Below are 14039 nucleotides of genomic sequence, written 5' to 3' on the forward strand. Positions count from 1 at the left end.
ATAATTCCCCAACTGCATAGTTTCAGAATCAATTTCAGCTCTTGTGGACTTACTCCTATACTCAGAACAGCCCAGCGTGCCCTCCGGCCCAGCCCTCTAACTGCTGAATGGGACAAACACCGTGGTTAGTCCAGGCCCTGCTTAGGCCTCTCCTGGCATTTCTGTTTTCCTGCTCCTTCCCGGGTGTGCCAGCATCAAAGTGTTATTTCTCATGGCAACAAAGCAAACATTGACAGGACAGTCACCAGGAGCACAGGCCGACTCATTAAACATTCAGGCAAAGGTTTGGCGGTTTTCCAGAAGGGCACCCATGAGCCAGAGCCAGGAACGGCTTTGGCCAGGTCTGACTTGGCTTTGCTTTTGCTCTTTTAAAAGTGTCCAGACCATGTGGTGTGGGCTCTCAGACTTTCCTTTCCAAACACCATCAAAACCTAACTGAGCAGCCCGCCCGCTGCCAGTGGAAAATCAACGTGGGCTTCTCAGCCATTCCCCGTTTGCCAGCAGAGGCAGGTTCTGGCAGCCTGAGAACTAGGCTGTGCCTGACACAGAGGCGTGGTGAACCTTGACTGGCCGTGGCTTCCACAGAGGCAGCAATTACATTAAAAAAATATCAACTAGCTAGTGGGGGAGGCTGAACACAAATACAGAAAAAAACAAGATGACTGCTTCAGCAAGGTCACTGCCATGAATGCCAGCAGGCAAGGGAGTTTTCAGGCTGTGTACACATGGTAGCAAAGCACCCTTTCAGTGCCTGCCCTTGTCTAATATTCTGAACAAAAAAATGCCAGCTCAACTCCACTGCACACCTGGGAAGGTCGAAGCACTTACCTCTGGTTTCTGAGTCATCGTTCCTGACACTGGACCCCTCCGCGCTAACCCCCTCTCTTCTGCCGGCAGCACAGAAGGAAAGTGTTGTCACAGGTTAGAGATCAGGGCAGCCAGACACACTGTCTGCACACACTGCACACACTGGATGCACACACTGCAAAGGCCCTTGAGTCTGAAATTCACTTGAATAAAAAAAAAAAATACCACCTGCTTTGGGGAAGCCCAAGGAGTCTTTATGACTCAGGATGCACTGTAATTTCATTTCCTCTTCCGATTCTACCCAAAAGGGCAAAGGAGAAGAAAAGCAACATTGTCTTTTCTTTGTCTTCTCCTTTGCAGAATGCAATAATCACTTCCATGCTCTATCCCTATCTTGGCAAATTAGCAGGAGTTACCCATAGAAAAGGTCACAGACACAGATGTCAACCATTTCTGCTTTTAACCTTAAGCCAAGAAAATGCAAGTCACTGGGTACACATTAGAATCATCTGGGGAGTTTTTAAAACTACTGATTTGGGTCCCATCCCAGAGATTCAGATTTAGTTAGTGTATGGTATGGCCTGTGCATCAGAATTTTTAAAAAGCCCCAGGAATTCCAATTACAGAAAAGTGTGAGAACCACTGATCTACATGAAAGACCTGGGAGGTACAGTTCAGGAATCATGAAATGAGAAAATCCCCAAGTTAAGAAGGCTCAGGTTCTGGTCTGAGTATCACTGTTTAATATTTTCTGTTCTTGGACAAGTAACAGAATATCTCTAAACCTCAATACTTTCATCTGGTAAACAGATTATATTTCTTGCAATTCTTACTAAAGTGTTGTATGGATCAAATATGAAAAGAAAGTGCTGGGAAAAACACTGAACACCACACACATGTAAGGGTTAGATGATCACTATTTATTTCCTTTTGCAACATGAAGCTGATGTTTAATGTTTATTGAGCTCTTATTATGTTCCAGGCCCTGTGCTAAGTGCACACCTGGCCTCCAAGGTAGATACAATGATTAACTCTGTTTATAACTGAGACCAGCCAAGGCACAGAGAGCTAACAAGTTATGGGAAATAGAATATCAGTGTTCTCTAGAAACTAGGAAACCAGCAATGATAAGAAAAAAGTAAAAAGGAAATAGCAATACATATAATCAAAAAGATGGGAGGGATAAACTAATATGACAGGTCCCACACAAATGTGAGTTGGGTGTGTTCCTCTTTCAAAAGACACAGTCTCGGATGGGATTAAAAACTCAATACTGTTACAAACAATACACCTAAGACAAAATAAAAACTGAAAATAAAGGCTGGGGAAACTTAAACAAGGTTGATGCAAAGAAAAAAGAGCAGTGTGGCCATGTGAAGAGCAGACAAACCCAATTTTAAGGATAGAAGCATCAACAGGATTAAGGCAGATATTTGATATAATGAAATACGTTAAAATGGGTCATAAAGCCATAAACCAGGGGTATGAAGCATAAACTTCTAGAATTATATGAAGAACTAGATAAAAATCAGTAGATGAGGAAACCAAGCCCCAGAGATGTAAGTAACCAGATGGAGGTCCTAGAGCAGTGAGGCCTGGAGCCCAGATTAGAGCCAGGAAGTCTCTTGCCAGAGCCTAATCTTGACCACAACACCATCAACCAAACACTCAGAGAAGATATCAAGAAGATTTCAGTACAGATAAAAGCCAAAACGAATGAAGGAACAAACAAAATAAATCATAAAAAAATAAAGAAAATCTAGGTCCTTGGTAGGACAACTAGAATATATAAATCCCTGGCTGGTCTGATTAAATTCAAAAGAGAAAAAGTAAAACTGTTCAACATCATAAATGGGAATATAATAACTACAAATATAGAAGAAAAGAATTACCAGAAAAGGTAAATGTAACACACTATGATGGCAAATTTAAAAATCTAACGGAAATGGATGATTTTCTACCAAAATATTACCTCTTGAACTGCACATAAGCAAAAGCAGACAACCTGAACTGATCAATGACTTCAAAAGAAGTCCCCAAACAAAGACCTGCTTTATCTAATCAATCTTTAACAATAAATAACTCCTATGAAACTTCTCCAGATTGTAATAAAATGGGAAGTTCCCTAAGTCATTCTGTAAAGCTAACATAGTCTTATACTAAAATCTCATAAAGATAATAAAAATAGAAAATTATAGATCAATTCACCTATAAATATAGATGCAAAAACTGTAAATAAAATATCAATAGGTCAAATCCAGCCATAAAAACACCAATTAGCATTATTACAAGATTTCAATATTGGGTCAGTATCTATCATCATCATTCATTACATAAACAAATTAAAGTAGAAAAGCTATGTGAATATATCCATAGCTGCTAAAACGAGATCCAACAAAATTCAGCAACATTTCCTAATAAAAATCCTAAGCAAAAAGGAATACATGGAAACTACCTAAATATAACAAGTCTATTTACCAAAAATCTACAGCAAATGACCATAAACTGCTGATGCCAAGACTTTTAAAAACAGGAACAAGAGAGATACGTCTGCTCTTTTCAGATGATTCAACTTTTGACATTTCTGCTGATAATCAGTAAGCCATGAAATAAAGTAAGTTAAATAAATATTAGAAAAGACAAGACAAACCTGCTTTAAATTTGCAGATGAGTTGATAATATACCTAAAAGTTTCAAGGAACTCCTCTAAAAACTAGAATTAGTAAGACAAGTTGGTAAGGGGACTGGGTAAAACAAATAAACAGAAGAGCTTTCCTTCGTACCAGCAACATTAGGCTGGAAATGGGTAAGAATTATATATATTCCATTCAAACAGTGGCAAAAACAATAATAAATAAACAAAATAGGTTCAGGAAATCTTTATGAGGAAAACTATAAAATCCCATCCAAGAACATAAACGCAGCACAAATTGCCATGGGAGTCACCATAGGAAATGCACAAAATGGAAAAACGAATGTCTGATAACAGTCAAGATATTTTTGAAAAAAGCAAATAAAGAGTAGAAAACTTGCATTAACAGGTTGTAAGGTTTAAATGAAATGCCTATAATCAAAACAGTATAGCATTTGAACAGAAACAGATTAATAGTGGACCAGTGCAGAGAATCCCAAAATGTATATAGGTATATATTGGGGGAAATGGCATTAGTGACATTTCAATTCAGAGGGAAAATCAAAGTTAATTTTAAAAATTGTGCTGGAATAACTGATCATCCACCTAGAAGAGAGGAATGCTAGATTCCCTCCCTCAAACCACATATACAAATAAATACAAGAAAAATTAAAGCTTAAAATATAAAAAATAAAAGAGTAAAAATAGTATAAAAGACTCTAGGAGAATATTTATATAAAATCGAGAGTGAAATGACTTTCTTATATAACCCAAACGCCATAAAGGAAAAAACAAACATATTTGATTATACATTCTTATATCTTTGTTATCTCAAAAGATAACAGACAGAAGACAGATAATGGATTGGGAAAAATATTGGCAACATGTATGATAAACAAAGGCTTAAAATCTCTAACATACAAAAAGCCTCTCCAAAATGAGAAGGAAAAGGTGAGTAATCCTTGAGAAAAATAATCAACAAACTGTAACAGGCAACTCATAAAGGGAAATGCAAATAATTGATGATGATATGAAAAGATGCTCAATATTATTAAGAATAGAAATGTGGACATTAAAACATGGAGATTCCATTTTTACCCATCAGAGTGATGAAAATTAAAAGGCTCCTGGACATCTAGTGCTGGCCAAAGTATGGGGATAGATATCCCCATGTAAAGCTGGTGAAAGTGTGAAACCAGAAATAATCCAAATGTCCACCAGCAGGAAAAGGGCTGAGTCAACTAAGCTACATTCACTCTAGATTTAAGGCACATATTTAAAAGAATGAGATGTAGCCACATTGACTGATCTAGGGGGAGTCAGTGATAGAGTGCTAAATTTAAAAAGTCAAGTTGAAGATAATGTAAACAATGCAATATTATTTTTGTTATTAAAATGGTAAACTAACTAGAACTAATTCCTGTATGTGTTTTTTCCCCAGTTTTATGGAGCAATAATTGACATACGACATTGTATAAGCTAAGATGTATGACCTGTTGATTTGATACATTTACATACTGCAGAATGATTACCGCCTGTAGCCTTAGCTAACACCTGTACTATGTCACCTAATTACTATTTCATTTTTGTGGTGAGAACATTTAAGCTTTATTCTCTTGGAAACTTTCACATATATAATACAGTGCTATTAGCTGTAATCAGTGCTGCACATTAGATCTCTGGAACTTATAGCTGAAGTGACCAACACTTCGGCTATATGACCAACATCTCCCCATTTGCCCCATCCCCCAGGTGGTGGCAAACCATCTACTCTGTTTCTATGGTTTGCCTTTTTTAGATTCCACATGTAAGTGAAAACATACAGTATTTGTCTTTCTCTGTCTGACTTCTTTCACTCAGCATAATGTCCTCAAAGTCCATCCATGTTGTTGCAAATGGAAGGATGTACTTCTTTCTCATGGCTGAAAAATATTCCACTGTATATATACACCACCTCTTCTTTATTCATTCATCCACAGACAGTGACTACTCACCATTTTTCCTGGACAACTGCTAGGCAAGGCACTTGCTTCGACGAAATACTTCCTGAGGAGATATTTGCTGGGGTCAGGACTGTCCAGTAAGATGTAGGAACAGAAGAAGGCCCCATGCCGAAGCAGGAATATGGCAATGTCTTCATTCCCTAAAGGACAGAAAGTGGAGAGCTAAGGGCATTGGGATGCAGGGTGTGTCACAGTTGTCCAAAAGGGCAGACACTCACATGTGAAATGAAAATGAAAAGGGCACTGGTGCTGTTGAACTTCTCTATTACCTCCCTTGACGCTGGAAGGTTCCTGTTAGTGACAGAACTTTTGTGGGGCTTTGCCCTTTGAAGTACCTCCTAAGATGGTCCCTTTGCCACGGTTGGCCCCTGTCACTGAAATCCCCTTGCAGGAGTGAGTAGGGGGAAGGAGGAGAGAGGCAGACCTTTTGAAAAAGCAAAGAATGGAGTTGCGAAAACCTCCACAAAGGCCATTGGAGAGCAGAAGTTGAGTGTGAAGGATGGGCCCACATCTTGACAGGGTGATGGTTTTCATGGGCGGACTGACTGGGGACCCACCTGACTTGATGGCCGCGTAGAGTGGCAGGCGCACGATGACAGGGAACTCATTCTTCCTGACTGCATAGCTCTCTGGGTCGGCCCCGTGCGTCAGGACCAGGAGTTTCACCACTGCCAGGTGCCCCTGCTGGCAGGCCAAGGCCAGCATCCAGTTCAGTAATCGCTGGGGGCTGCAGGGACCTGGCAGGGACGACAGGACAAAGGGAGAGGGTGGCTGGAGGGACTGGTTGTTCCTGCTCTGAAATCCCCTTCGATCACGGGCCTATTTCCAGCTGAAATTTGCTTCCATCCAGTTGACAGTGTCTATGGAGTAGTCCCTCTGAATTGCATATGACATTTCCCCACATCATTATAAACCCACTTGCTCATCGAATAACACCAACTGAGGAAAAGCAGCATTCAAAAGCAGCATTCAAAACAGTGTGATCTTAACAATGGAAATAAGACTAGAAAGAACTACCTTCAGTGCTGCAGAATTATCTCTGGGTAGTGGGATTGTGAGCATCCCCTTACTCTCTTCCTCATCCCCAGCCCTGACCTCATCCCTAGAGCAGCATCACACACAGGGATATGGGTTTTGGAGATAGGCAGTTTAGGATTAAAATATTTCAGCTGTGTGGGGCCCTGGTGGCACAGTGGATAAGATTCTGTACTCCCAATACAGAGGGCCTGGGTTCGATCTCTGGTCAGGGAACTAGATCCCACATATGTGCTGCAGCTAAGGAGCCCTATTGCCACAACTAAGGCCTGGTGCCACCAAATAAATAATTATAAATAAATATTTTAAAAAATCCATAGTGAATTTATCTGACCTCAAAAATAAAGATTTAGGGCTTTCCTGGTGGCGCAGTGGTTGAGAATCTGCCTGCCAATGCAGGGGACACGGGTTCGAGCCCTCATCGGGGAAGATCCCACATGCCGTGGAGCGACTAGGCCCGTGAGCCACAACTACTGAGCCCGCGCATCTGGAGCTTGTGCTCCACAGCAAGAGAGGCCACGACAGTTAGAGGCCCGCACACCGCGATGAAGAGTGGCCCCTGCTCACCGCAACTAGAAGAAAGCCCACACACAGAAACAAAGACCCAACACAGCCAAAAAAATAAAAAATAAAAAAAATAAAGATTAAAAAAAATTTCAGCTGTGTCATCTTGGGCAAATTTCTTATCCTCTTTGTGACTCAGTTTACCCATCAGTAAAATGGGAACAATAACGCCCCACCTCCCAAGTTTAATGTGAGGATTACATGACATAGTGTATGTCAAGTGCTTGACTCAATAAATTGTCATAACCTCTGTCAAGTGCCTGACATAACTCATTATGATATGTCATTATGTTCTTAGAGTAATAACACTTTTCTGCATTTCCAAATTATCTGTAATATACATACATTACTTTCATAAGTTAAAAAAAATACTTTGATGAAAAAAGTAGATCAGCCTAAAACAGAGAATTACTCCCTGAAAGAACTGCCTACTTAATTCCAGGATAAAATAACACTTAACACACTGAATGAACAGAGAGAGCGTGGGCTGAAATGTTACAATATCTTCAAGTTCAAAGTAGTGCAATGACTTTTGGATCTAGCTGCCATACAATCTCATCCTCCACATGGACACTTCCCAATTGCATCATAACACTGTCTCACTTCCAGAGGTGGAAAGTCCTCAGGAATCAAAGTGCTCTGAAGCCTGGAGAGAGCGACCCTCCCTCTGTGATAGGAAACTGACCAGGAAATAGGGGTGAGGCAGAGAAGGCAAGAATTAAAACCCACCACATAAGGTACCTGGCACTATGCCTGTGCTGCAGCAGGTGCTAAATAAATGTCCCTTCTTTGCCCTCAACTGATAACTAAAATGAACAATTCAAAGGAGGAGGTATATGAACAGAAAACGAATTACCCCTCTCCATTACTACCAGATATCCAGCTATGAGAAGTGTAGTCGTCATGCTGCTAACTTCTGTTGAGGATATAAGTGTGTCATTCTTAGGAGGCAGGCCCTGTATTTCACAGTCATAACTTTAATATGAGGAAACCGAAGCTCAGGGAGACTTGGGAACTTGCTGAGGGTCCCACAGTTGGTAAAGGGCAAAGTCAAGCCTTAAGTTCTGCTTTATCTAAAACCAAAGGGTGCTCTCTTAACCATACAAACCCCTACATGTATTCTATGAGGCCCAAATCCAGCAACACTCATAGAGCCCATCTTTCTACCTCCTCCTCCTTCTCTTCAGCCCTGCTCAGCTACAAGACCAGGAATTACATAATGATGTCCTTCAAATGATGTTCATAATTACACAACGATGTACCCACACCCCATGGACCTCTCATCCCTCCTCTTCTTGAACCCTGCCTTCATTCTCTAGCTGCCTCTTGTCTTACCTTACTCCCGACAGTGGCTACCTTTCCTATAGGCTGGGAATTCCCAGAGAACACAAACTGTTTTGCCCACCTCTGCACTCCCCACAGGGCCCAGCACAATGCACTGGACTCCTTCAGTCCTCAGCAGCTCTGTCCTGAGTTGAGTTAAAGACATGACACCCCTGGGAACAGCTGAGAACCATGCTCAGGTCCACCCAAGCTCCCTGCTCTGCAAAAGCAGGCAAACCAGGCTCTTCCCTTGCCTGTCTGCCAAGTAAACTCCTACTTAGCCTGCAAAGCCTGGCTCAGATGTCAGCTCCCTCTGAAGGCTCCAGCCTGCACCCAGACAAGACCATTCCCTGATCTGTGCTTGCAGGCCACTGTGTAAATATTTCAACCTTCGCATGGTTACACCTTTCTGCCTCAATTTCCTCTGCTTGACCAGGACCTACTAAAGGGATGGAATCACCTTTTTCAAAAAGCCTCTGTATCTATCAAGTTCTGCAGTGTGTCCAGTACTTGGAAAATGCTCAATAAATGTAAGCTGTCCAATGAGATGAGTGAGTCAGTGGCATAGACTCTTTGGGACTAGAACAGAGCTACTCTTGGAGATCCTTGAGGAGAGGGAATCAGCTTTGGCTCCTTGGGGGCTCCTTCCTGCCCTCCTATACCTTGCTTGACCCAAACAGCATCTATGGGCCCTAACAGTGCCCTTATTTCTGTTCATAAACTCATTCTCCTTCCAGCCACAGGAGAGGCATGCCAGCTTGGAACCAAATCTGAGCACAAATCTACCTCAAAGCACATAGCTGGACACCCCTTAACAGTAGTACTGCATAATTGTGGGGTCCCATGGAAAACTTAAAATGAGGATCGCTTGGACTTCCCTGGTGGTGCAGTGGTTAAGAATCCACCTGCCAATGCAGGGGACATGGGTCCAATCCTTGATCCTGGAAGATCCCACATGCCATGGAGCAACTAAGCCCGTGCGTCACAACTACTGAGCCTGCACGCCACAACTACTGAAGCCCACACACCCTAGAGCCCACGCGCCGCAACTACAGAGCCCATGCGCTGCAACTACTGAAGCCCAGTGCTCTAGGGCCTGCATGCCACAACTACTGAGCCCGTGTGCTGCACCTACTGAAACCCGCATGCCTAGAGCCCATGCACTGCAACAAGAGAAGCCACTGCAATGAAAAGCCCGTGCACCACAATGAAGAATAGCCTCCACTTGCCTGCACGCAGGCAATGAAGAGAAAAGCCTGCACGCAGCAATGAAGACCCAACGCAGCCAGAAAAAACAAAAAAAATGGGGTCCCTTGTTCAAAAATTATTAAAAATTTCAAGAGGGCTGGGACTTCCCTGGCAGTCCAGTGGTTAAGACTTTGCCTTCCAATGCAGGGGGTGTGGGCTTGATCCCTGGTTGGGGAGCTAAGATCCCACATGCCTCATGGCCAAAAAACCAAAATATAAAACAGAAGCAATATTGTAACAAATTCAATAAAGACTTTAAAAATGGTCCACATCAAAAAAAAAACTTTAAAAAAATTTCAAGAGGGCAACTGCAGAGTGTTAAACCAAGTGTGGGGCCCTTCTAAGTGCAGGGCTCTGTGTGACTGCACTGTCACATGCCCATGACGCTGGCCCCACTCCCTCACAAAATCCTAACTCCCAAGACCACTCTAAGGCAATGCCTCAGCCTATAGCTGTAGTGATGCCTGGACTTAAATAGTGTCACAGATCCAAGGCCATCATGGGAAATCAAAGGAGACCAGGACACCTTGAGTCCACCAGAGAAAAATTTAACTTGTTATTAAAAAAAGCAACATAGCATGGTACATCCAGACAATGTAATGTTATTCAGTAATAAAAATATATATATATGTGCTCTCAAGCCGTGAAAAGACATTGAGGAAACTTGAATGCATATTGCTAAGTGGAAGTAGTCAATCTGAAAAGGCTACGTACTATATGAATCCAACTATATGTCATTCTGGAAAAGGCAAAACTATGGAGACAGTAAAGAGATCAGTGGCTGCCAGGGGTTGGGAGAGAGAGGGATGAATAGGTGGAACACAGATGACTATTAGGGCAGTGAAACAATTCTGTATGATGCAGTAATGGTGGAAATATGTCATTACACTTTTGTCAAAAGCCATAGATATACAACCCTAATGTCAACTATGGGCTTCAATGAGTAATAATGTGTCAGTATTGGTTGGTTCATCAGTTTTAACAACTGTACCACTCTCACACAAAACGCAAATAATAGGGAAACTAGGAGGTGGTATATGAGAATTCTCAGTACTTGTTCATCAGTTCTTCTGTGAACCTAAAATTGCTTTAAAGAATACTCCCAGATTTCTGGATCTCATGACTAGTAAACAGTATGAAGACATAAATATTTTGAAGTGCAGCCCCCCTAAATGCCTGCCTGGTTCCTAAGAAAAGAGGGTCCCTGAGAGGTGGTGAAGAGCTCATGCTCTGGGATTTACCTGGCAAAGACTCAAGTAATTCCTGCACGACATCAGTGTGCCCAAACTGTGCTGCCACCACGGCTGGGTTGTCGTCGGTGGGCTCCGTTGGCAGCTCCACCAGTCTCTCAGTGAGAAGATACCGGACAGTCTCCAGATCCCCATAGGCCGCAGAGATGCTCAGGAGCTGGCCCTGGTCAAAACAGAACAGGGGCAGGATGTCAGCAAGACCAGTGCTGTTGGGAACTGCCAAGAAAATTGACTCTAAATGCTTCATGAAGTCCATGGGCAAGATTGGAGCTGTGCTGCCCAGGACAGCTGTGGCTGACGAGGCTTGAAACGTGGCTCATGCAAAGTGAGATGTGCTGAAAGTGTAAAATCACATGGGATTTCAAAGACCTAGTACGAAAAGGGTAAACTATCTTGTCAATAATTTTTATACCGATTACATGTTGAAATGATGATCTTTAATATATGCTGGTTAAATAAAATAGATTATTAAAATTCTACCTGTTTCTGTTTACATTTTTAATGTGACTACTAGAAAATTTGATCTTATAAATGTCTCATATTCTATTTCTTTGGAACAGCATCATGAAAGATATCTCAGGCAGGAATCAAAATTCTTCATGTTATTTGAATGTGCAAGCCAGGGCTGCTGTCCTGTGCCTTAGGTTTGTGCCTCTGAGAGCCCTCTTCTCACAGAAAGCCTGGTCTCTTTCTCAAAGGTCAGCACATGCCCCATCTCCTTGCTCACAGTGTCCCCTGCACTGGGAGGTCTCTGTCACCATCTCTGCATAGCTAAAGCCTTTTCGGCTCTCTCATCAAGGCTGCAGTACTTATTCATCTTGCCACACAGGTCATTTGAGCCTGAATACATGCTCTCCTGTATTGCTTTAAAGTCAGGTTTCTTAAGATATAATTTATACATAGTAAATTCACCCTTTTTAGTGCGCTTTGATGAATTTTGACTAGGTATAACTCAATCACAATCACCACCAGCAAGAGCTAGACTATTCCATTGTCCCCAAAAGCCATCTTGTATTTGTGTATACCCACCCCCATGTCTCTGGCTCCTCTGTTAGACTGTGGGTTCCTCGGTCCAGTGTCATGCTGGTTCTCCACTGAAGAGTCAGGCACAGGACACTGACGTTGGTGCCAAATGGACATGCCACATTGAATCCTGGCTCTGCCACTTACCACCTATGTGTCTTTGGACAAGTGCCTTGCCAGCACTGTACTCCAGTTCCCTCATAATAAAATGGAGATCATTACAACTCCCCTTAATCTCCTTCATGGCAGGCGTTGAGGGAAGTGGGTATAAGGAACCCAGCTCACAGAGGGCAGCCATGCTAATGAATTTGTGAGTGGGCCAACCCATGAATGCATGGGCATGATATCACAACCAGGGCAGACTACTGACACGGGCAGAGGGAGGCACAGACTCCAGGCTGTCTGCTGAACAGCCCTCCTTGTGGGAGGCCACCCAGTGCCAACCCAAGGGGCCAACAAGTCTGACCTGCTCATGTGTGCATCCCAGTTCTCCCCATAAGAAGAGAGGCCTTTGGCCATATATGCTGTGAATTCATAATAGGAGGAATCAAAAATGCCCTCCCCTCAATAATTCTCAAGCACATGTACTTGCCAATTTCCCCCAAAAAATCTCTTACAATTTTGAGAACAGGTTTAGTAACTGAGTTATTTCCAACTATTAATTATATGGAGACATTAAACCTGTGCTAATCAAAGTATTGCATCAGTAAAGTGCTTCCATGGTTAACAGCCAATAAGAATTTCCCACAAGGACCAGAATGTGGCAATGGTCTTCTCAAGCTGTAGGTGGGCAAGAGGGTTGATCTCTACAAGCTTTTTGGAAAAGTTTGGCATGTGTTTCAAAATTTAAAAATTGCTCATACCCACATTCTCAATTCCTGTTAACCTAGGCTGAGAAAATATATTGACAATAAGAAAAGGATTAGGCAAAAAACATTCAATACAGCATGATTTATAGTAGTAAAAAATTAGAAACAATACAAATATCTAACCAAAAGGAATAGCCAGGTAAGTGACACTGTCTCTACTAGATGGAATGTCATGTAGCCATTGAAGGTGACGCTCATAAGGAACTTATACAGAAAACTGTTCATATAATATTATGTGAGAAAAAGCAGTATGCAAAACTATACACAAATAGGCTTGTACCTATATTAGAAACAATAACAACGACAAAATGAATGTTCAGATCAGCAGCCTGGAAGAGAGTATACCAAAAATGCTAAGTGGGGAGGAGGGGGAAGATGGCGGAAGAGTAAGACGCGGAGATCACCTTCCTCCCCACAGATACACCAGAAATACATCTACATGTAGAACAACTCCTACAGAACACCTACTGAACGCTGGCAGAAGACCTCAGACCTCCCAAAAGGCAAGAAACTCCCCACGTACCTGGGTAGGGCAAAAGAAAAAACAATAAACAGAGACAAAAAATAGGGACGGGACCTGCACCAGTGGGAGGGAGCTGTGAAGGAGGAAAGGTTTCCACACAGTACAAGCCCCTTAGTGGGCGGAGACTGCAGGTGGCGGAGTCGGGGGAGCTTCGGGGCCGCAGAGGAGAGCGCAGCAACAGGGGTGCGGAGGGCAAAGTGGGGAGATTCCCGCACAGAGGATCGGTGCCGACCAGCACTCACCAGCCCGAGAGGCTTGTCTGTTCACCCTCCGGGGCGGGCGGGGCTGGGAGCTAAGGCTCGGGCTTTGGTCGGAGCGCAGGGAGAGGACTGGGGCTGGCGGCGTGAACACAGCCTGAAGCGGTTATTGTGCCACGGCTAGCCGGGAGGGAGTCCGGGGGAAAAGTTTGGACCTGCCGAAGAGGCAAGAGACTTTTTCTTCCCTCTTTGTTTCCTGGTGCGCGAGGGGAGGGGATTAAGAACGGTGCTTAAAGGAGCTCCACAGACGGGCGCGAGCGGCGGCTAACAGCGCGGACCCCAGAGACGGGCATGAGACGCTAAGGCTGCTGCTGCCGCCACCAAGAAGCCTGTGTGTGAGCACAGGTCATTCTCCACACCTCCCTTCCAGGGAGCCTGTGCAGCCCGCCACTGCCAGCGTCCCGGAATCCAGGGACAACTTCCACTGGAGAACGCACGGCGCGCTTCAGGTTGGTGCAACGTCACGCCGGCCTCTACCACTGCAGACTCGCCCTGCACTCCGTAC

At 43.3% G+C, this 14039-nt stretch overlaps 1 protein-coding gene across 3 annotated transcripts in view; it reads right to left on the reverse strand.

Moving 5' to 3' along the window:
- LRRK1 (leucine rich repeat kinase 1) overlaps positions 1 to 14039 on the reverse strand; it is a 122595-nt gene that overhangs the window by 62792 nt on the left and 45764 nt on the right. For all 3 annotated transcript variants that reach the window (XM_081230161.1, XM_081230163.1, XM_081230162.1), the window contains exons 4-6: positions 10854 to 11025; positions 6000 to 6179; positions 5434 to 5582 (exon numbers count right to left, since the gene is read on the reverse strand). In XM_081230161.1, the coding sequence (XP_081086287.1) occupies positions 5434 to 5582; positions 6000 to 6179; positions 10854 to 11025 (501 nt within the window). The remainder of the gene's footprint in view (positions 1 to 5433; positions 5583 to 5999; positions 6180 to 10853; positions 11026 to 14039) is intronic.

Source organism: Mesoplodon bidens (assembly GCF_964165515.1).
Source record: "Mesoplodon bidens genome assembly, chromosome: 3".
Lineage (NCBI taxonomy): Eukaryota > Metazoa > Chordata > Mammalia > Artiodactyla > Ziphiidae > Mesoplodon > Mesoplodon bidens.